The sequence below is a fragment of the Cordyceps fumosorosea genome (genome assembly GCF_001636725.1).
Source record: "Cordyceps fumosorosea ARSEF 2679 chromosome Unknown scaffold_12, whole genome shotgun sequence".
NCBI lineage: Eukaryota > Fungi > Ascomycota > Sordariomycetes > Hypocreales > Cordycipitaceae > Cordyceps > Cordyceps fumosorosea.
In genome coordinates this window covers 414,977-437,540 of record NW_017387312.1, presented here as the reverse complement: position 1 = coordinate 437,540, position 22,564 = coordinate 414,977, and the positions used below count along the sequence as shown (strand labels likewise).

General features: G+C 54.8%; 9 protein-coding genes across 9 annotated transcripts; 5 read left to right on the top strand and 4 right to left on the bottom strand.

Annotated features, from left to right (window-relative positions):
• ISF_05235 (Multicopper oxidase, type 3) lies at window positions 1–1,733 on the top strand (the record flags this gene model as incomplete). Its single annotated transcript, XM_018848840.1, has 3 exons — window positions 1–680; window positions 795–865; window positions 922–1,733. 3 exons carry the CDS (start codon window positions 1–3, stop codon window positions 1,731–1,733), a joined length of 1,563 nt encoding a protein of 520 aa, XP_018703976.1.
• Window positions 1,734–2,598: 865 nt separating this feature from the next.
• ISF_05234 (WD40 repeat-like-containing domain protein) lies at window positions 2,599–5,220 on the top strand (the record flags this gene model as incomplete). The annotated part of the gene is made up of 1 exon (XM_018848839.1): window positions 2,599–5,220. The coding sequence occupies one exon, from the start codon at window positions 2,599–2,601 to the stop codon at window positions 5,218–5,220; it is 2,622 nt and encodes an 873-aa protein (XP_018703975.1).
• Window positions 5,221–8,927: 3,707 nt separating this feature from the next.
• Window positions 8,928–10,310, top strand: ISF_05233 (Png1p protein; the record flags this gene model as incomplete). The annotated part of the gene is made up of 1 exon (XM_018848838.1): window positions 8,928–10,310. One exon carries the CDS (start codon window positions 8,928–8,930, stop codon window positions 10,308–10,310), a length of 1,383 nt encoding a protein of 460 aa, XP_018703974.1.
• A 1,035-nt stretch (window positions 10,311–11,345) lies between these two features.
• Window positions 11,346–12,493, top strand: ISF_05232 (Zinc finger, RING/FYVE/PHD-type; the record flags this gene model as incomplete). Its single annotated transcript, XM_018848837.1, has 3 exons — window positions 11,346–11,759; window positions 11,842–12,295; window positions 12,387–12,493. The coding sequence occupies 3 exons, from the start codon at window positions 11,346–11,348 to the stop codon at window positions 12,491–12,493; spliced, it is 975 nt and encodes a 324-aa protein (XP_018703973.1).
• A 435-nt stretch (window positions 12,494–12,928) lies between these two features.
• Window positions 12,929–14,107, top strand: ISF_05231 (GroES-like protein; the record flags this gene model as incomplete). Its single annotated transcript, XM_018848836.1, has 2 exons — window positions 12,929–13,125; window positions 13,201–14,107. The coding sequence occupies 2 exons, from the start codon at window positions 12,929–12,931 to the stop codon at window positions 14,105–14,107; spliced, it is 1,104 nt and encodes a 367-aa protein (XP_018703972.1).
• A 118-nt stretch (window positions 14,108–14,225) lies between these two features.
• Window positions 14,226–15,128, bottom strand: ISF_05230 (NAD(P)-binding domain protein; the record flags this gene model as incomplete). Its single annotated transcript, XM_018848835.1, has 3 exons — window positions 14,226–14,522; window positions 14,613–14,829; window positions 14,893–15,128. The coding sequence occupies 3 exons, from the start codon at window positions 15,126–15,128 to the stop codon at window positions 14,226–14,228; spliced, it is 750 nt and encodes a 249-aa protein (XP_018703971.1).
• Window positions 15,129–15,643: 515 nt separating this feature from the next.
• ISF_05229 (Protein-arginine deiminase) lies at window positions 15,644–17,524 on the bottom strand (the record flags this gene model as incomplete). Its single annotated transcript, XM_018848834.1, has 2 exons — window positions 15,644–17,430; window positions 17,485–17,524. The coding sequence occupies 2 exons, from the start codon at window positions 17,522–17,524 to the stop codon at window positions 15,644–15,646; spliced, it is 1,827 nt and encodes a 608-aa protein (XP_018703970.1).
• Window positions 17,525–19,502: 1,978 nt separating this feature from the next.
• On the bottom strand, window positions 19,503–20,254 carry ISF_05228 (hypothetical protein; the record flags this gene model as incomplete). Its single annotated transcript, XM_018848833.1, has 3 exons — window positions 19,503–19,607; window positions 19,687–20,201; window positions 20,251–20,254. The coding sequence occupies 3 exons, from the start codon at window positions 20,252–20,254 to the stop codon at window positions 19,503–19,505; spliced, it is 624 nt and encodes a 207-aa protein (XP_018703969.1).
• Window positions 20,255–20,865: 611 nt separating this feature from the next.
• On the bottom strand, window positions 20,866–22,534 carry ISF_05227 (Amine oxidase; the record flags this gene model as incomplete). The annotated part of the gene is made up of 4 exons (XM_018848832.1): window positions 20,866–20,908; window positions 20,947–21,173; window positions 21,295–22,005; window positions 22,079–22,534. The coding sequence occupies 4 exons, from the start codon at window positions 22,532–22,534 to the stop codon at window positions 20,866–20,868; spliced, it is 1,437 nt and encodes a 478-aa protein (XP_018703968.1).
• Between the last annotated feature and the right edge of the window lie 30 nt (window positions 22,535–22,564).

The following is a 22,564-nucleotide window of genomic DNA, read 5'->3' as shown; positions in this document are numbered from 1 at the left end:
ATGCTTTCACTTTTTTACCTGCTGTCTATGGCGAGTTGCAATGCTTTGCTCCCCCGCGCCGCCTGCTCTGGGAACACGGCAACAACTCGGTCTCAGTGGTGCGAGTACAGCGTCGACACGAACTACTATGACGAAGTTCCTGATACTGGCGTCGTGAGAGAGTACACCTTCGATTTGGTTGAACTTACTGCCTCACCAGATGGCTTCCCGCGTACCGTGTACGCCTTTAACGGTATTGTGCCTGGACCGACCATTGAGGCTGACTGGGGCGACACTGTCGTCGTCCATATCAACAACAACCTCACTTTGGCTAAGAACGGAACGTCAGTTCACTTTCATGGTATTCGTCAAAACTATAGCAACGGAATGGACGGTGTGACGTCCATTACACAATGCCCACTCCCCCCAGGCGACTCAATGACTTACACCTGGCGCGCCACACAGTACGGCACTTCGTGGTATCATTCCCACATTGGCTTACAGGCTTTTGATGGTGCCGCTGGTGCTATCAAAATCAATGGTCCGGCAACTGCAAACTACGATGTCGACGTTGGTACTATTATGCTCTCAGACTGGACGCATAAGACCGTGGATTCATTGTACTCCGAGGAGTTAACAAGAGGCCCGTCGTTCTTAGACAATGGCCTCATCAACGGGACCAACACGTGGACGAATGGTGGGTCAGTGGTTGGGCATCGGTTCAGCACTTCATTCACAGCAGGCCAATCGTACAGACTGAGGCTCATTAATGGCGCCATTGACACGCACTTTAAATTCAGCATTGACAATCATAGAATGATTGTCATCGCCGCCGACTTTGTGCCGATTGTGCCGTATGAAACCACGGTCTTGGACATTGGTATGGGTACGTTATAAATACTCTCCAGTATACTATTAACTAAGGGCTAATTATATGATCAGGTCAAAGATACGACGTTATTGTTCGTGCAGACCAGCAATCGGTCGCTCAGAATTTCTGGATGCGCGCTATCCCACAGTTCTCTTGCTCCCTCAACAGCAACAAAGACAATATTCGTGGTATTATATACTATGGAAGCGAGGCATCAACCCCAGCCACCTCAGCTTACCCATATATTGATAGCTGTGTTGATGAGCCAGCGAACAACCTGGTCCCCCATCTGGTGCTCAGCGCTGGCCAACAAGAACAATCCGACCTCGAGCCAGTCGGTCTTTCGCCCACTGATGATGTCATTCTATGGGCTATGGACAAGACATCATTCTACGCCAACTGGGAGAATCCCACCCTACTTCAAATATACAACAACGACACCAGCTATACTAGACGCAGCCACGTTATTTCACTCGACAAAGCGAACAGCTGGGTCTACGTAATCATTGAGGCCACAAACGCCATTCCACATCCTATCCACCTCCATGGACACGACTTTTCTATTGTGGGACAAGGACCTGGTCCTTTTGTCAGGTCGAAGAACCTCTTCAGCCTGACCAACCCCATGCGCCGTGATGTGGCCATGCTTCCTGGCTCTGGGCATCTTGTGCTGGCTTTCAAAACGGATAACCCGGGTGCGTGGCTAATGCACTGCCATATTGGGTGGCATACCGACATGGGTCTAGCTCTTCAGTTTGTGGAACGGGTTGAGGAAGCACGGGAGCTGATTGATTTCGACTACCTTGACAACAACTGTGCGAAGTGGCGCGAGTATACGGAGCTGGCCAGTGTCGAGCAAGAGAAGTATGACGACGGCATCTAAGGAAACTGCAACAAATGTATGTAGTCACTTGGGGAAGTCAAAAGAGAATACCAGGAGACTTGTCTTCGAGGCGTCTCGATAATCTGGGCTGGTTAAAACTAGGTACGTGGGAAAAACTAGTGGGAGCGCATTCCACCTTCAACGCCTCCTATAAATACAACAGTTTCAATCTCAGTCATTTCATGTTGCGCAGACCGTTTATTTCGGCCACACGGTGTTTGTATCTCTGCAATCTCTCTTCTATGCGCAGGCCTGGGTGCTCAATGGCTGTCTCCTGCGCACGAGACTTTGGTATCTGGATTGCCTGTTATGTTTGGATTTTAATATTACTCTTAGTAAGTCGATAAGTCTTAATTCAAAATGTAAATGCTACGTTGCGGTTTCTCATCTAGGAATGCTTCTGGTAGCTGCAGTGAAGCGTACGTTAATGGGCTAGCAATGTTTGGCCGTGATTGTATTCTGCTAACCATAGATAATTCTCACATGCATTTAGGAGATTTCTGGCTATTTTCTGCCCCTCTATGCTTTATTTTTTGGTTCTTGATTTTCCTTTAAAAAAGTTCTGCACAACCTGTCCATAGGAACATTAAGTAGGTAACTATAGGGTACCTACAAATAACCTAGGTCCGCACAGATGCATGTATGTATGTATGTATGTATGTATGCATGTACATACATACATATGTACATAGTGTAGGTACATAGGTACCAGCCGCGCGCAGTGGGGACCACTGGGACCCCAAAAAAATTCCAGGCTATAGATTAGATAAGAATCTTTTTTTTTCTTCAACCAGCTTCAGCATCTTGTCGCGAAACTCACTCTGTCCATCGTAGCCTCCGCTGCCGCGAACCAGTAAGAGCGACAATGGCGGCCGTGGATATTCACCGCTGTCGCTTCGTGCCCTACCAGCCATCCGCGATCAACGCCGTTGCCTTTTCCCATCCGAGAGCAAGAGACAACAAGCACGCTGCCGTCGCTCGACTTGCAGTTGGCCGAGCCAATGGAGATATTGAGATATGGAATGCTGCCGCGGGTATTTGGCAACAGGAGCTCATTATTAGAGGTGGAAAGGATCGCAGCATTGATGGCCTAGTCTGGGTCAACGAACCGGATCAAGACCTCGGCGAAGGCCGCATCCTGATTGGCAAGTCTAGGTTATTCAGCATCGGCTACACCTCGACCGTTACCGAATGGGATCTCGAAACGGGAAAGCCCAAGAGGCATGCGAGCGGCCAGCACGGCGATATCTGGTGCATTGCTGCCCAACCCTCGCTACTCGACGATCGAACATCCTCTTCCGTCGACGCGCAAGGATCTAACAAACTCGTCGCCGGTACTATCGACGGCGAGCTGGTCATGTACTCGGTTGAGGACAATGATCTCCGTTTCCAAAGAATTCTTGTCAAGTCGCCGACAAAAAAGGCTCAGATGGTCAGCATTATCTTCCAATCCCGCAAAGTCGTCATTGTCGGATGTTCCGATAGCACCATACGAGCCTACGATATTGCTAAAGGGCACATGCTGCGCCGCATGACCCTTGGATCTGACCTCGTTGGCGGTTCTAAAGACATCATTGTCTGGTCTGTCAAATGCCTACCCAACGGCAACATCGTCTCTGGCGACTCTACCGGCCAACTTTGCATCTGGGACGGCAAAACCTACACCCAGCTACAAAGACTGCAGAGTCATAAGCAGGATATTCTCAGCCTCGCCATCAGCGCAGATGGTAATTCGATCATGAGTGGTGGCATGGACAGAAAAACTGCCCTCTACAAGCAGAACCCTGGTGCTGGTCAGCGATGGGCCAAGGTTTGGGGTCGCAGATACCACGAGCATGACGTCAAAACCATGGCTACGTTTGAGCATGCCCGCACCAGTGTTGTTGTTTCTGGAGGCCCTGACTCAAATCTTGTCGTTGTTCCGCTCAAGGAGATGGGACGCGAGCATCACAGAACGGTCAGCGGTCTTCCTCACCAACCACCCCTTATCAGTGCCAGCAAGGCTCGCTTCATGGTGAGCTGGTGGGACCGCGAGATTCATCTGTGGCTGCTACCACAGCCTGCCTCGGACCTTACCAAGCTTGATGGCGCCGACGACTACGACATAAACCAAAACAGGAAATTACTCAAAACAATTGTGGTGAAAGGAGACTCGAATATCTCCTCAGCCAGTATTAACGCTGGCGGCACCCTACTCATTGCTTCGACTTCCACAGACGTCAAAGCCTTTGGCTTGAAACACATCAACCCGACGAAACCGGCTGATGTTACGCTTTCTTCGATCGAATTGCCGGAACACATTACCAAGCTCGGTGCCAGCCGCGTACAAATATCGCCGGACGGATCTTGGCTTTGTTTCATACAGGACGGTTGTCGCGTCGTCATCGCCAGCATCACATCCGAGTCGAGCAGCTACACAATTTCGCAGTCCCGCCGTCTTCGCCGACTACACCGCTCCGTGCCCAAGTACATACTCAATGGTGGTCTAGGCTCATACGAAAGAAACATTACCCACATCGCTTTCAGCCCAGATTCGAAAGTGCTTGCGACGGCTGATCTAGCTGGATTCATCGATACATGGGTGCTACGTGCTGCTGGGGACGATACGGCTAACGGCCATGCAAATGGAGATGAAGGTGACGACGCGTCAGCCGATGACTCTGATTCATCAGACGACGACACCAAAAGTACCAATACAAGTGAAGTTGGACGGTGGGCTCGCAACCCCAATGCGAAAATGATGCCCAAACTGCCCGCAGCTCCGTCTGTCCTTACCTTCTCAGATAGTGCTCCCGGGCAGGAGGGGGTGGAGGATTATACTCTGGCAGCAGTTACATCATCATGGAATGTCATCGCATTCAATGCCCTGCAAGGATCTCTGACTCCATGGTCTCGCCGTCATCCTCGTAAGGCTCTTCCCGGCCCCATTCACGATATGCTAGACCTGGCCAAGGGCGCTTTTTGGCAAGGGTCCAGGCTTTGGATTTACGGCATCTCTTTTCTCTTCATGCTTGACTTGAGTCAGGATTTGCCTGTTGCGGACAAGGATGCTGGTGACCAGCTCGTCCAGCAGGGCACAAAGCGCAAGCGAACAAACATGAGCGGCGCTGGTGGTCGCATGGCCAAGGAGGGCCTTAAACCGCAGCAAATACGCAAATATGCGGCAAATAAGTGGGAGAAGGTCGAAATTGACGGGCCCAGCCCTAGCGGAGACGTGGATAACGAGAGCGACGACGACATGGTCGATGTTGTAGACAGCGAGCTTACGCAACTTCGCGCCACAACCGACCTTGAAGCCCAATCAGGAACGGAGGGCGAAGACGGACGGAAGAAGTGGTGGATTACATACAAATATCGCCCAGTACTGGGTGTCGTTTCTTTCGGCAATCACGCGGACTCCCTGGAGGTGGCGCTGGTTGAGCGTCCGGCATGGGATATAGAGACGCAGGATAGCTACTATGCTGGCGAAGAGTGGGAACGAAGATAGTTTGGAGTTTGGTGGATGCATACTGGTTAAAAATGGTGAGTAACACGACTAGATGAAAGGCTCGGGGGTTTATCATGTCAGGATATATCTACGCCATAGCAAGGAGTGAGGGATGCCAGCGTGGTGGGCTGTCTCTTCGCAGAAAAAGACTTGTACAATGAAGAACATATTTTGGAATACAATTGCTGGCTTCTCAGATGAAAACTAAATTGAGCTGAGGCGCGCATGGGTTTGGTCTTGTGCAACACTCTCAGTGGGCAGTATTTTGGCTGCATTTTATCGAATCGAATAATTCTACAATCGCACTGTCCCCCAAATTCTGCTTGCACCGTTTTAATTCCACACAATTCACTGAATCGTCAATCGTCTAGACGAAGGGGTTGATGATGGATAGGTCACGATATCCTCGTAAGCAAGCCACGACTCGCATCTCACACACCATCCTCCACGTAGCGAGTCGAGATACCACTAACTGGCTGTGCATACAACGGATAGCACTGACCGACTGTAAAGTATGCTCCACGGCAGGCCGGCGGCGGGGGGGGGGAGAAGGCTTCGGGAGCAGTCTACCGTCCCGAGGAGCCCAACGCGCGTCCCGAGGCTCGCCCCGCTGTGCATCACGAGCGGTAAAACATTTTTATATTATTTTATTGGGGGCCCTTGACTGTGTGCCGTAAGAGGTATATGAGTGAATTAACTGATGCAGAAAACTCTATTGGCGGACTGTTTACCTTGGCTTGGTACAAACTGGGCGTGAGTGGCGGAGGTTGAGGGCTGACCAAGTAACCACAAAGTCCGGTGGCTGCCAGTATAATGCATAGGCTTATTTGACGACGGTTACGGCTTTATTTTTTCCAGGAGACGAGAGTTATGGTCACGGGTAGAGTCTTTGACTCGTGTATGGTAAGCAGGTAGCCGGTTGTGGGCGAAAAGGACGCATCAGCTGCAGAGCTGCTCAATAAGCAAAATCTCCAATAGGATATTCCCGGACCATATGCTCGACGCCGACTGGTCTGGTAAAACGCCACTTGCTTATAAGATTGTGCGTGTACTCTCATCATACATGGCAAACCGGCCTGGTCGAGAAGAGCTGTAGGAGGAAAATGGAACGGCGCAAGCTGAGTGCCTAGATTCGGGAATCTAAAAGCGAACGACGAGCCAAGAACTAAGATAGTTGCATACGTGTGTATCCAGACCGTGGTCAGGCTGGGTTCAGGGTGGACGTAGGGCAAGAAAGCGAGAGTCGGGTGAGATCTAGCGGCGGGATTTGAGATGACGCGGCCATGTTGAGCTCTCTGGGTGTGGTTCCCGAACGCACGGCTCCGAAGAGGCGAGCCGGACGCCCGCGGGGATCCAAAGCCTTGTCAGAAAAGAATTGTATTTCGAATAGGGCGATGTGAGACAGGGTTGGAAGATGTGCCAAGCTGCTCCAATTCCAACGGATTTTGCTGTTAAGTGGCAGGAGGATGACACGGAGATGAAGCGGCTTAGCGCGAGGACGGTTCGGCGTTGGACGAAGGGTGCAAGGGAATGCAGATCCATTGATGGGACCAGGTGGGCCGTATTGCAACCCGGCAAAAGTTGACATGCCCATCAACTTACGCATCCATGTCGGATGGGGGAGAGTGTAGGTATTGTGAGTTTGTCATGGACTGAGTTGTTGTACGCGTTGATTGTTAGCGAGACTCTTCGGACAGCCAAAACATGCCCAGTTAAGCATACGGAAAATGTTTGGAAAAATGGTCTTTCATATAAATGTCAGACAGAGCTGGTTTTCAATTACATGGAGTCGGCGGATTCCCAGAGTCGGCAGATACCAAGACATAGGCGATGAGTGGCCTCATTCGTGGCTATGGCGAAGCTTCAGGGTGGAGGGGAAGCCATGGCAGCCATGGCAGGCTAGGAAAAGCGTGGGCCACGGGTAGATACCAATGCTACCCTCTCACTCTGGATGCGCAAACATGGAAAACCGATGGATGTACTGATTGACAGACATCCAAGGCAATGTGAGCAGTTGAGGTTAACAAGTGGCGGGGCTTTGTCGTCAACTGCGTCGCAACCACTCGCCACAGCAAAGTCATAACTACGACAGTGCGGAAAACAGTGTAAAGTCTAGCTTACTGTGGATTGGCTTACGGGTTCACCACCAGAAACAGGACCGTGTGAGAAAAGTAACGTTCAGCCAGTGGAAAGTGGCTGATGTCGATCCATTTGAGAGAGGACCCCTGAAGCAGGCCAGGCACAGCCACAGGGAAAAACACCAAGAGTTATAAAGAGCAAGTGCAAGGCCAATCTATTTAAGAAAGCCGGCGGGTTTTTACTGGTAAGGTAGCGAGCGGTACGGATACGGGGCAAACTTGGCATCGCAGGGGGGCTTCCCAACTCGCGGTTGTGTTGCTGGGAGGCTTTTAAGTTGAGTGTCCATTGGCTGTCGGAGAAACGATGCAGGAGATGGTGGCCACAGGCCTGGCTGCAAGCGACAATACAAAGCGCCTGCAAAGTCTGATGGGATGGTATTGGGATGACTTTGGCCACTGCACTGGTCAATCAATTGCCTCGTCATCGTTCCCAGACCGACCGAGTCGGCGACGCCACCAGCAATGACAAGGTACTGGTACCCGCCGGAAGGGGGCGGTGCTGGATCTAGAAAAACGTGGCTGATGGGTACCTCTGATATGGAGAGTGGGCTGGAAAGTACTTTCATAGTAGGTACCGTTTGGTGGTGGGGAGGTAGGGCAGTAGGCAGAGGGGATTGCGAAAGAGCCTGTCGTACTGCGCAGGTACGAAGTAGGTAGAGCGACGTAGGGCTATCGGCGGGAGTTCCGGAAAACTGGAAAAGTGCAAAAGGAATAAAGCACGGTATTATTGAGTGCCATGCCATGTTTTATGCATCTTGTTTTATTATATTCCATTATACTGAATTATGGTCGTGATCAAATCCGTTCAGTCCAACTACAGACTCGCCGGATACAGGTACCTCTACTTTGAGGCTGCGTAGGCCAGGCCCAGTCCGGCCCACCATGAAGGATTCGACGAGCGCTCATTGGCCCGCCACCAACAGCTGACGCGTAAACTCGCAGCGATGGCAAGCAGAAGACGCACACGCCCTCCTCCCGAGACACTGCCAGCGTCCCCAGGGCCCCCAGTCCAGTCCCAGTCTTTGAAGGCCCAGTCAAATCCCCTTCTCTCCCAGCACCGCCGACGCCCAGTCAGGTTCAGCCCAGCTGCTCTTCAATCCGCATCCTCTTCCTGGCCCGACCCAATCCTCCTCTCCTCCATCCAACAACCCATCGTCGGGAGGACAATTCCAGCCTTTGCGAAAGAGCGCTCGCCCGCTTCCCTTTCTGCATCCCCTCGACAGTCAAACGACTCGACTTGTCGTCTCTGGATCCCCGGCGACACCACGAAACCCTCCAAGCGCTGCGATCCACCCGCCTTGTCTTGTCCTCGAAACTGTGGCCCTTGCGATTCCAGCCTGGTCCGTGGCAAACTCGCAGGTGTACGTAGTGCTCGGCTGACGACTACTCATTACGCCTATCGGGTTCGACTGGCCAACCCCGACGACTACCTACCTACGTCTCACAACAGCATCGTCACCTGTTGACGACAACACTCGCTTTCCTTTTCCTTCATATTCTCCCTCACCGTCCGATACTCGACTCGTTTCCTTCCCGTCTCCATCCAGCACCTCTCCTCCCTCACCCACCATGACGAGCAGAGGCGGTCCCTTCAGCCCTGCCCCGGCTGATGGCTCGTACGGCGAGGAATGGGCCCACGATTTGCGCATCCGATTCGAAAGTCTCCTCCGCGACAAGCGCATGAATGACCTGCGCTCCAACTCCCGACACCAGACCCCCAGCGCCTTTGAACGAGCATCCAGCGTTGGTTTAGAAGGGCCTTCCACGCCTATGAGCGATCGCCCAATGTCTTCACACACACCAGTCACGCCGCCTTCCTACTCCTCCATCAGACATCTACCCATCATTCCCTCAGCACCGACTGCTGGCGACCGCGATTCCCAGAAATTCCGCAACCTCCTCATCAGTCTTTCGCTTACTCCCACCAAATACGAGAACCCCGGTCTCCTCGACGAGGCGCTCCAAATCATCCCGCTCGATCGCATCTACGGCGAGGCTGAAGAAGAAACTCAGGTCCTGCAAGCCGAGGCTGAGAGTATGGGAGACGGCCGCAAGCCAGAATGGGGCTATCAGGACTGCGTCATTCGCGCTCTTCTTCGATGGTTCAAACGTTCCTTCTTTACTTGGGTCAACAACCCACCCTGTCCTGTCTGTCTGTCTCCAACGATTGCCCAGGGCATGACCGCACCCACTCCTGAAGAGAGTGCTTGCGGCGCTCTCAGAGTCGAATTGTACCGATGCTCCGCTCAGAATTGTGGCACCTACGAACGATTTCCACGATACGGCGATGTCTGGCGACTACTCCAAACTCGACGCGGGCGTGTCGGCGAATGGGCTAACTGCTTCAGCATGCTGTGCCGCGCCGTCGGCGGCCGTGTTCGCTGGGTCTGGAACGCTGAGGACCACGTCTGGACTGAGGTGTACTCGGAGCACCAACGCAGATGGGTCCACGTCGATGCCTGCGAAGAGGCATGGGACAACCCACGCCTCTATGCGGAAGGCTGGGGTAAGAAGATGTCCTACTGTGTTGCCTTCTCCATTGATGGCGCCACGGATGTCACGAGACGATACGTTCGCAAGAATGAGAACGCTAGCGAGCGCAACCGATGCCCCGAAGAGGTTATGCTGTATATCATGCAAGAAATCAAGACGATACGCCGGCAGAACATGAACAAGGACCAGCGGTTCCGCCTCGAAAAGGAGGACCAGATGGAAGGCGAGGAGCTCCGCGGCTTCGTCGTTGCCTCCATCGCCCAGGCGGTCACTGACCTTGTTCCTGGCGCCAGCTCTTCATCCGGCGCCAGAGCCCATGGCACTCATGGCCAAGACACAAAGCTGCCTGCAGAGCAGCCCAGTCACCAGTCCGGACCGTCGGACTGGGTCATGACGCAACCAGATGCCGGCCCGCGATACCAACCACGAGATCCCAGCCATCGACGTCACCTGCCATGAGAATAGGCGCCAGTGTATGTCATCACCGGCGACGCTTGTGGTAATGAGTTGTGGCGGGTCCAAACATAATCTTCTTGCACATACATATACACTACACACCAACCGGGTTCGCGGCACGTACGCCGCCCTTAATGATGATACCTCTTCCGGTTATTATATATTACAGAGACCATGATAAACGCGGTCTTACCACACGTCACGTTGAAGACAACGGACTCCAACACACTACTATTTCCTTTTTACGTCACATCCAAGTCATACAAAAGCCGTCTTTGCATAGACTCTGACGCCTTTCCTGACCCACAAGCTTGGTCAGATGCTTGTACTTTATTCGGTTTCGTTTTTCCATGGTTTGGGTTCTACGGAAAGGAGTCGGTCTCCAATCTGCAATGACGATGTTGCAGATGAACATTCGGGTTGTTCAGTCTCTTTATTGTCACTATTCTCTTTTTTGTTTCTTTCACAACTATGGAGGTCTGGGTTGGGCTTCAAAACAAGCACTCTGGCGTTGGGTTTCTTTTGACTGCATGGCTAGGCGAGACAGCGTTGTGCTGGGGTGATTGGGGACATTCATGGCACCAGTGGCTGACTGGGCGGGCCGTTCAAAGATAGTTCAAGACAACAATAGACTTGCGGAGCACGCGCTTGTCCATGAAAGACATGTTCTTTGTTGAATTGTGCAGATGAATGATAGCGAAGAAGGAAAGAGAGACTGACGAGTGATGGATGGTAGGCAAGCAACATGCACCGATCCACAAGCCCGAGCGCCGAGAACCACGCACACGAATACGCGCTACGCGAACAGCGTATGAGCTAATGATCCAACATGACCATGTTTGACATTATCATATTGTCTAGTCATTACATGGGCTTTTTTCCTTTGTCCGATTTTGGTAATCTTTGTCTCATCATTTTTCCCCCGCCCACGGATCTGCATATGCATCTCGCCTTGCTCCTTTGTGCTGCCCCCCTGTCTCCACCACCACCACAACCACCCACCACCACTTTCCCTAGGTACCCAACTATCACAAAACCATGAGCAGCAGCACCACGCCACGCGGCCACAAGCGGGAGCGGTCCGATAGCTCGGTGGAGATTGTCTCCGTTCGGCGCGTCAGGAAACCGAACACGGAGCCGTCAACGCCGGTTCCACCGCCGCCACCGCCACCGCCGCCGCCGCCGCCGCCGCCGGAGCCAGAGGAGCGGCCGCGACACGAGTTCCAGCGCTACCCACCCCACGGGTTCAACAAGATATGGCAGCGCGCCAGAACGGAGCGCTTCACCGTAATAAGCCGGAGACGGTACGACGACGAGGCCGACGGCTGTCCGCAAGAGGAGTTTCAGCTGGCGGGGACGACGGGCAACGTATACACCATCCACGTGGACCGCGAGCCGGACTGCGACTGCCCGTGGGCTCGCAAGGGGAACCAATGCAAGCACCTTGTCTATGTGCGTGCGTGTGTGTTTTTTTTTTTTTGGTGGCGCAAGTTAAGACTCTTCCATGTAATACTAACACCATCCTGCCCCCAAGATTCTTCATCGTGTTCTCGAGGCCCCGTACGAGCTCGTGTACCAGCTCTCGCTTCTGAAGAGCGACCTCCGTCTCATCTACGACAAGTTCTCGCCACCTCCTCCCGCCGCTCCCGCCAAGGACTGCGGCGGCGGCGGCGGCGGCGGCGGGAAGCGCAGGCCAGTCGAGGGCGACTGCGCCATCTGCTATACTGAGCTCGGCGGCGATGACGACGGGGAGCTCGTGTGGTGCCGGGCGTCGTGCGGCCAGAACATGCACCGGGCGTGCTTCAGAGGATGGGCGCGCGGGGGTGCCACGACGTGCCCGCTGTGCCGCAGCCCCTGGCAGGGCACCTGGCAGGGGACGGCGCGGCAGGGCGCCGTGGCGGCGACGGCGGTGAACACGGAGCGGGCGGTCGAGGCTGAGGAGGGCTACCTCAACGTGGCGGACCAGCAGGGCATCAGCAGCTATCGAGGTGAGTTTGGGGAGATTGTGGGGTGCTGTGGAGACCTTTCGCATTGCGAATGTTCTGAAACTAACGCCGACTTCTCATCCCGATTGTGCAGATGATAGCGAGTACCAGCGCCGAAGAGCGCGGTGGGAAGCGAGGATGGAAAGGATGGACAGGTACTACCGGGACTACGAGGATCTGGACGACGAAGAGGATTATTAGAAACAGCGTGGTGGCCATGCATTCAATCGTGCGCATCTTTTTCATATATCCTCAGCGTGTTTATTTTATTCCGATCAGCGTATGGCCTCATGTTCTCAGCTGCACTTTTCGACTGTTCGCGGTCAATTCCAGGCTGTTCACCACGGAGATAATTTTGACAACGTAGTGGAACGCATTTTCAGGCAACCTTTATACTTCGTCCTCAATCTGCGTCACCGCCGTTATAAAAATCCCGCCAAGACGTCGTGGCGCTCAGCTGAGCAGCCTGAAATCTGTCCGCTCCGCATGTCCGCATTCTTCGGCGTGGAGTTCCTCTCGGTGGCCCATTTGTCGCCGAGCCTTGTGGTAGCACGACAGATAAAGACATCCTGGCGTGCCGCTTACGAGATTTTGTGTCTTTGTCCATGTCAAAAGCCCTCATCTTGAATACAAAACATGGAGCCTGTACCGCCCACGATGCGCGCCCTCGTGGCGCCCTTTGAATGCACGCCGAAGGACTACGCCATCCACGAGGTCCCGACGCCCAGAATCACCCGCCCGACGCAGGTCCTGCTGCGCGTGCACGCCTTCACCTTTACGCCCGGCGAGTTCCGGGTTGCCGCCGGCTGGATGAAGCTCATATACAAACCCACGTGCGTCGCACACCTCCGCTCCGGGATATGCACACCCCCCATCCCGTCCTAACCTCCGCCTCCTCTCTCCTCCAGGTACCCGCTCCAGCTCGGCATGGAGGGCGCTGGTGAGGTCGTCGCCGTCGGCTCCGACGTCACCGCTTTCAAGATCGGCGACGCGGCCTACGGCAACGCCTTTGAGCGGCCCGCCTTCCGCGGGCCCCCGCCAGGCCTCGCCTCCGAGTACGCCGTCGTCGACGAGCGGCTGCTGCTGCCCAAGCCGCCGCACCTATCCTTTGCCGACGTTGCGCCGCTGACCGGCGTGACCGTCACCGCGGTGCAGGCGTTCCGGCGCGGCATGGCGCTCGCCGGCCTGGAATCGGTCCAGGGCAGGACCGTCTTTGTCGGCGGCGGGCTCAGCGCCACGGGCTCTGTCGGCGCGCAGTACGCCAAGAACGCGCTCGGCGCGGGCCGCCTCGTCTCGACGCTGTCGACGGCCAAGATGGCGCTCGTCGACGAGCTGCTGCCCGGCGTCGTCGACGAAAAGGTCGACTACGTGCGGACGAGGGTGAGCGGCGCGGTGGCGCCCCGCAGCGTCGACCTGGCGTACCACACGCAGTCGACGGCGCCGCTCCGCGAGACCATTGCCGTGACGCGCGGCGGCGGCGCGGTGGTCGACATCGCCGGCATCCCGGATAGGCAGCTGGTGCGCGACGTGCTGGGGACGGACCGCCTCCCCTGGTGGCTGCTGCTCGCGCTCGAGGTCCTGCAGCTGCGGAGGTGGTGGCTGCTGCTCGGCACGGGCGTCGGGTACGCGATGATCTCGGGGGCGCCGGACGTGCGCGAGGACCTGGAGCGCGCGGGCGAGGTGGTCGCCAGCGGCCAGGTCAAGGCCGTCCCGACGACGGTGGACTTTGACGACCTGGGCGCCGTGAGGACGGTGTGCGGAACGGCGTACAAGGGAAAGGGCGGCGTGGGCCAGATTGTCGTGCGGATCCGATGAGCGCACAAGCATTCACCACAGCACGAGACGACAGGCTAATCAAGTACGCATGTTATGGTACATCTTGGTATTTGTAAAAGTTAATCAAGCAGAGGGGAGAGGGCAGCTCTTTTCAATCTCATGTGCTCGGCGTCTCGCCAATCTCCTGGAGCTCCTTGCGGCCCATGGCGATGAGGTCGTCATTGTCCAGCGTGTCCTTGTCGAAGCCGTGCACCGCGGCGCTGACGGTCGCGGCGCCAATCTCGCGGATGTCAATGAGCGGGAGGCCGATCACGCCGGCAGCGGCGCCCGCCAGCATCCCAGTGACGAGGCCCATCCGCTCGGGGGATTTGACCAGTCCCAGGCGGAGGAGGCACGTCTCCATGACGCCGGCCGACTCCTTGGTGGCATCTAAGAGTTGAGTTTCGATGCGGCCCTTGAGTTTGTGTGTCAATGTGGTGCCAAATGGGCGTGGTGTCATTTAGAGAGATAAAGAGAGAGAGAGAGAGAGAGAGCAATCACGTACCCGTATCAGTGTGTAGTCTCCGAGAATCCAGGGCTTCTTGGTCTGGTCGCGCTCTGCCTTGGCGCCGCTGGCGTAGACGAAGCGCAAGGGCTTGCCGCCCTCGGGCCGGGGCAGCTCCTTGAGCGTCCTGAAGCCCTCCATGACGTAGTCGACGCAGATCTTCTTGACGAGCTCAAAGTCCATCGCCTTGGACGCCCTCGGCGTGACGGCCAGGAGCCTAGTCCGGAATTTGTGTCAGTTGCTTTCCATCCATTCTTGCCCGCCGGAGAGTTGCGCGTACCAGATGCAGGCGTCGGCACCGGAGAGCTGGCTCTTGACGTCGTCCGGGTAGTTGGTAAAGTCCTCGAGGGTCACGGAATGGAGCTTCGCAAGGGTCGGCCCGGTGGTGATGCTCGTGGGCGGGAGCGTCGGACGGCGGCCGAGAGCGACGACGGAGGTGACGGAGTTGTGGGAGAGGGCTTGGCGGATGACTTCGGTGCCGATGAGGCCGGTGGCGCCGACGACGATGAGCTTCATTGCGGGAGAGTGTTTTGATTGTATGGTTGGAGGGAAAGGATGAGAAGAGAATGAGTGATAAAGTAAGAAAACAAAAGTCGAACAAACAAATCAGAGATGAAGAGACGGGACCAGAGTCTACATTTGCATGCCACGTACGGCCCGGATTTAAGGCTGCGGTTCCGGGGCGAAAGAGATCGCTGGCGGTGACGACAGCGCTACCTACTGGTGAGTTGGGCAAGGCTGGGGGCCACTTCAGGCGACGGGCGGATGCTGATGCAGGCCAATCACATTAAGCTAAATGTTTCTTATTCTTTATCATTATAATTCGTCCCTGATAGGTTCGTACCTTGTCTGGTCATCCATCAGGCAGGGTCTCAGTCTCGGTGTGAGAAACGCCGTGAGCACTTGATAAGAGATTGAGAACCGCCCTTTGTATTCATCTCCGGAAACAACTCGGCAAAGGCATAATGGTTTATTGAACTATATCATCCCCTAGCTAATGCATGCCATCACAGCCCTCCTGCGACATCCCTTCACCACCACCGTGGCGTGTACTCGCGAAAGGCGTTTGAACCGCAGTGAATCTCTCCCACACCGAGATGGTGAGAATAGTAGTCGTCAACAAAGGTGACCGTCATGTTTGACGCGGCGTATGCCTCGGCCGTCGCCTCCAGCAGCACGTCCTTGCCGTCGACGGACGGGCCCCAGGGGTTCGGCGCCAGGTAGTGCTTGGACGTGAGCGCGATGCCGTTCACCGTCGACGGGTACATGGAGTAGACCTGGTACGCCGTCTCGTACGCGCCCAGCGACGCCTCCTCGTCCTTCTCGTCCGGCAGGTCCACCCCGTACAGCTGGTAGTCGCGCTTGCCGGTCATGGTCTCGTTGTAGAAGAGGCCTGGGATGCGCAGGATCTCGGCGTCCACGAGGCCCGTCTCGCGCCGGACCACCTCGACGTTCTTCTCAATCTGCCGCGCCACGTACTCCTGCACGCGCGCGAACAGCGGCAGGGCCAGCACCCCGTCGACGGTCGTGTTGGGCAGCGGCGGCGGCCCGGCGTGCGTGCCGAGCATGTCGTTGGGGAACGGCGGCCGCGACAGCGCCTTGTCGGCCCCGTGCCCGTCCCGCTGCGCCTTGCGCAGGATCTCCAGGCCCTGGAGGGGGTCGTGCACGGCCATGACCCAGCCGCGGTCCGACGGCGCCGGCAGGAACTGCATGAACTCGTCGACGTGCCCGACGTACAGCCACGACGTGTCCACCTCGACGTTGGGCTGCGCCCCCTGGGCCTCCAGGAACTCGACCATGTTGGCCTTCTTGCCGTACCGCGAGCCCATGATGGTGCGCCCGGCGGGATACGCCTTGCCTTGGTGCTCGTACGGCGGGATCGTCTCCAGGTTTCCCGTCGCGTCCTTGCCCGTGTCCTCGTCCTTTTGGCTAGGCAGGTGCTGAACGGCCCCGACCGTGTCGGATCTGAGCTGGTCAAAGGCAATGTAGTCCTGCATCTCTAGCTTGGAAGGCCGGATGGCCACGCGGAGGGTGACTGGCCCGGACGGTCCTGGGATGCTCATGTAGCCCGCCTCGAACTCATCCTGCGTGAACACCGTTTCTCCCCTCACCAGGCGAACCGGGGCCTCGATGCCGGCTTCCTTGGCACGCCTGCCCAGCTCCGCGATGAAGTCTTCCTGTGGACCCTTCTTCATGAGCGTCGCCACGATGAGCTCGGTCGCGTCCTGCAGGTGATGGTGGATCAGGATCGGGGCAACGCGCAGGGCGACCGAGTCCTCGGCGCTGTCCGCCCCGTCGCGAACCGAGAATCGCAGCGTGACCCGGCCGTCCCAGCCGCCGGGCCGGCGCACGTCCCGGGCATCGACGCCGAGGCTCAGGCCGCTTCGGAGCTCCTCGGCAGAGAAGGTATGGTTGGCAGCGATGAAGCGCCAGTCGGAGCCCGCCCGCTGAAAGAGGCGGATGTTCTTGCTGGCAGCATCGCCTATGACGGCGACGGAGCCGGAAGCAGAGTCACCGGCGCCGGTCAGCGGCAGGGTGGCAACGGGTGCAAGGTACTTCGGATTGCGCAGCACATTGTCGGAAGCGTCATGACACTTGTCCAGGTCCTCGGTCCGGGTTGCGTTCTCACCGGCAAAAACGATCAGACGAGAGCACCGCCGGCCAGAGTCTGCAATGTTGGCAAGAAAAAGTGCACCACGCTTGTCGGTCCAGGTCTCTTTGTCGACTGAGTCGGTATCGCCAACGAGATCGATATGGCCGTCTCGATTGGTGTCAGCCAAAATGACTGGCTGTAAGGCTTGGGCTGCGCCTGCAAGGCCTGGGGTCGTGTTAGATCAAGAACAAACGTAAACATAGAGGGTCTTCGCTATACCTAGAAGGAGCAGACTGCTCACTCGTACAAGTTCCCGCATGTTGGGTAAGAAGAGAGGTCAAGACGGCAAGTGTTTGGTGACAGTAGTGACTGTGAAGCCTCTTGGAGCATGAGCGGACTGACATCTATGATGCTACATGGTCTTTTATATTCTTTTCTACCACATGTTGCTAACCTCTATCAATGCACATATCATCTATATTCAATAAAGATCTTGGCGCTCGTATTTCAAACTTGAATTGAATTTCTACTGTCACATCTGCTCATCAACTTGGACTAGCCGTTGGTGAACGCCAACTACATAGGAACCTCCCGCCCCTGGCCTAATCCATTTTAAGCCCGTGCCGTCATGGTCATGGGGGTACCTATACGCTCAACTGTGGAATCAATAATGCTGTCGATTGAGTTTCTTTGCATATATCTGGGTTCATAGCTGGGTCCTCGTACGTCATTCGGGACGGATCCCGCTGATTCCGTCCAGGTTCTGACTGGCGAGATATGGTATGAAAATGCCTGTGTTTCTTGTAGTTTTAATTTTTCTTCTTGTAGTCTGCTTCTTGGATGTATATCATTGTTGTTAGGAAGAAGCCACTTGTCATATCACGCTCGGACGGCGGTGCAGTGCATCCTGTCATTGGAACGGTAACCAGAGTTACTTTCAGATGCGGCATAGTTAACAATAAATTCAATGTTAATTTGTTGTTAGAAACTAACGATAAGTCTAACATTTTGAGCCACTAATATCGTGTACTTGACTTTGAAGAATGAGGCATATGTTGGCCGAAATTACACTGGTGTCTGGATCTCCATGGAGCTGGCTCTCTCTTGTTATCGTCAACCCCGCAACCTTAAAAGCGTACCCTAAGAAAGATACGCCAGTCTGGCAGTGATCTGCGGTGAACTTGACTGATTCAAGCCGCCAAGTACAGCAAGAAGTCACGAAGCCGCGCGGCGATGCGACCAAAGAAAATTAGAGGGACTGGTGGACTGTTGCTGAAACTGAAACAAGAGAGATGTTCAGCGACTCAATTTCGTACTTTTTTATGGACCACAGGTGGAAAAGCGCGCATATCTTGACTACCCTCTTTCGTCCCCCTCGATAGAAATCATGGCGAGTGATGTCATGATGGCTACACTGCATCCGTGTACGTGTACCTCTCGCAGTAACTTGTCTCATTGAACCCGAGATATGCTGGGAACGCCATCATCTCGGAACTATTAGTACAAGAAAATTTCGGAAACATTCACGGGAAATCAAGATGAAGATTACAGTACCCTCTCCGGCAACGGGCCGCATCGCGCATGGCGGCATCCCTCCCATCTTTGCGGATAACGGCGGGTCACTTTGCTCTGCAGAATCGTCCGACAAGCGCCAAGACCAGAAGAGCTCAAGTTTAAACTCAGCGTTAATGGATTTGAATGGGGCTTGCAGTCTTATTATTGCAATGCGTAATCAACTACGATCTGGATTGGCAACAAGTGAAGGGGAGCATTACGCGTCCTATAAGACTAGAGCTGAACAACCCTGCTTCAAAGCCCATCAGAATACGAGGTCCCACCAAGCGACTTGAAGAAGCATATAAGTAACCCTGATATTTTATTAAACACTTTAAAGACATCGTAGGGGGGGGGGGGGGGTTGCAACAGGCAAACAGATAGTTGGCGAGGATGAGCTTTGTGATTGGTCCAATTGGGATAAGCAGCGCTTAAATAGGTCTAACTAAATTATCTATACTAGGTAAATACCTATTGACCTCTTGCGCTAGCGACGGCTTGTTGGTTTGCTGGGTAACGTCATGGCAGCCAGCCTATGGCCACGCCGAGAGCGTGCGTACGGCTATTCAACATAGCAATAATCACAAGGTCACCTAGTTAATCAGATAACAGGATTATAGCATTACTAATAAATAGTGGTTCTCCTTGATTACAAACAGAAATTGGAAAAACATCCCCAAACACATCTCTGTCTCGCTCGGTTGTGATAAGATGACAAGCCAAGATACACTTTGCACCAACCATTACGGAAACCAGCGTTTGACCTTGCTATAAAGGCTGGCATTGTCCTTCATGGCCAGTACATCTGCCTCGATTTGGCCGTACAGCATGAAAAGGTCGTCCCACTCCTCGTCGAGGGTAAGCATCCTGTCCATGGCGAATGGGGCGTGTTCTTTTGCAAGAATAAAGATTCCCAGCGTTCCGTACGTCTTCAATGAGCTTCTTCTGGTAGGCCCACGGCCGCCTCCGGGCGACGGGCCCTGCGTTCCACGAGGCTTGCTGCGAGCACCTGCTGAACCCCATGGGCCTACCGTACAAAACTTTGAGATAGCATCCCTTCGCAATGTCGGAGGTGCTGGGTTTAGGACAACGGTCTTCATAATTCTTGTGTTCCTCACCTCTCATCTTCTCAGTCAGGTCATAGAACTCCTCGCGCTCCCCATTGCTGAACTTGCCGCTTAGATAATCCCAGAGGATGACGTGGTACCCCGTTGCCGAATCCAAGTCCCCAGTCTCGAGGGCTGCCGTCATGAGCCGCTTCTGGAAGGCCCATGAGTCCACCACCAGCGGCTGCGGCTCAGTCAGGCCGTCGCCGCCAGGCCGCATCGCCAGCGCGGCTTCATGCTGCTGCAGCTCGCTTCGGAGGGCCGTATTCAAGGTCTCGTGCAGCGCCTCGAGCTCGGTAAGCTCGGCCTCTCCCCATACCTTGATGTCATTTTCGGCTTGGAAGAGTCGTAGTCGGGCCAAGTGCAGATCGTCTTTGTGCCATACTCATGCTGTGAATCACAGTTGCTTGCTCTGTAGGGGGGTGTAAAGAGAGTATACCTTGACCGATTCTCGTTTGCTGTTCATGTCACAGGGCTTTTCTATTCTTTTACCTACTTGTAGTACGGAGGCACAGAGTACGATTATCGTCTTTGTTCCAAGTTACATAGACAAGTATGATCATCGTCTTTGTTCTAACTTACATAGACACGAAACCTTACGCGTACAAAAGACACCAAGCGCCAACCTGTTTCCTTGCTGGCTGCACCCCCTCGCCCGATAGAAGAAGGCTTTGAGGACGTCTAGAAATATTTTATCTGGCTTCCCAGCATTCTTTTGTGTGCTTGATGGCTCTTTCTTTCGGCCTGGTACATTGCTGCATGGTTGTCGCCGATCCACACGGCTGCTTCGATGAGCGCCCGCTGTCCGCCCATCCAGGACTATGCTTCTATCTGTGGCTCATTCAGCCCCTGAGCAAGCTGGGTGGCCGTCCGAGGTCTCGAGGGGGCGGTTCACGTTGGTTGTCGGAACAAACACCAGGCACGTAGTCATCGGCAGCATGCAGGTAGATAAAGAAGTGAGTTGCGCTTCCTGTGAGTGCTTTTATTCGGCCTAAAGGCCCTAATCATCTTTTGCTTGTCCCAATTGATACAAAGGCTTGCGGCTACGTACATCTAGTCAGGTTAAGCAACTTCCACATACTGTATGTTCATATGCCTCGGGATGATGAACGCCTTCAGTGGGCGACTGCTAATATCCATCTTGGCAGCCGCCTTTTCTTCCCCGGGCGCCTTCTCTTTCGGTTCCAAAACCACGTACTCTCTACCGAGCGGGACAAGGGCGTGCCGGTTTTGAGCCCATTTGCCAGGTTGATGATGGGCCAAAATTTCGGCGGTTGTGCTCAGCGCGGAGTCGACTGCGCCAGCGATCTATGTAGTCGGGCCAGTGGCCCATAATGTCAGCCAGCGTGAGGAGGAGAGGGAAACAGCAGACAGAGAGATGCTAAATACACGAGAGAGAAAAAAGAAGAAGAAAGGATATAAAACTTACCCATGTGTGGTGCCTTGACAAGTGCTCGCCCGCAAAGTAAATGTTTCCCTCTGGTTGCTTGGCGACTTGGTGGTAGCGCGAAAACTGCCCAGGCAGGAACATGGCGTCACCGCCACAAAGTTCGTTCATCCACAAGATGTCATGGGCCTCAATGTATTGGTCATGTACATTAACGTCTGGCTCATCCGCGTAGAACTTGCTCAGGTCATGCAAGCAGATCTTGATCCGCTCTGCCGGCGGAAGGCCAGCCCATTTCATGGCGTCCGTCATCCAGCTGTAAAGAAGCAAGACGCCAGACCCATCTCCGCCAAGGTCATTCGACGGATAGACAATCCAACGGAAGCGGAGGTCGGTGGTGCTCTGGCCTCCCAGTGCGGGTGTTGTAGACCTTTCCCAAAACCTGGTGCGGAAGTGCAAGCCGATTTTGTAGAGTGGCTCGAAGTGTGTGCCACGGATAGACTGCTCCTTCATGAAGGACCATCTCGGTCGGTCGGTGATGCTGTGGAGCGCCGATGGGGGAACCGCCATGACCACGGCATCAAACGTTGACGTTGCCATCTGATCCGACTGGTTCCCCGTGCCGAGCTCCACGTGGCCATCGGGAGCGTATGAGATGCGCCCAACTCGGGAGTTGAGGCGGATGTTATCGGAACCAATCAGGGCTGCGGCACATTCCGTGATGCGCGACATGCCGTCCTTGACAGTTGCCCACTGTGAAATATCGTTGGTTCTGTTCTTGGCGGTTGGAAAGCCAATGTGCCAAATCCAGGGGCAGGGGGCCTACCTCTTGAGTGTCAAAGTCCAAATTCTGCATCACGATTTCGGTAAAAGACAGGTCGTATTGGTTCGTCTGTGAGCAAAGCAACTCGACAAACTCAATCACCTCATGGGGCCAGCGAGCAACCACGCGCAAATACGCTCGAAAGGAGTACTCATCGTACTCTAGGAGCTCCTCGAACCCGGCGTCAAAGTTGGTCCGCAGTTTGTTGAGCCACGGCAACACAACGCTACCCAGCAGCTCCTGTGCCGATCTGCCGTGGAACTGCGGCGGAAGACCTGCCTTCGCGGCCCAACGAGTATCCTGTAGCTTCCCCTTTTTGCCTTGGAAGAAGGACAAGTTATTCTCGTGATCGAGAATATAGGGCATCAGTTCGATCTTCTTCTCAGCTGGGCCGTACGTGTTCAGGTAGCGGATGAGATCAAAGACTCGGCTGTGCAACGACGAGCGCGGAATTCGCATTGCGCCAGCTTCAAAGTAGGCGCCATCTGA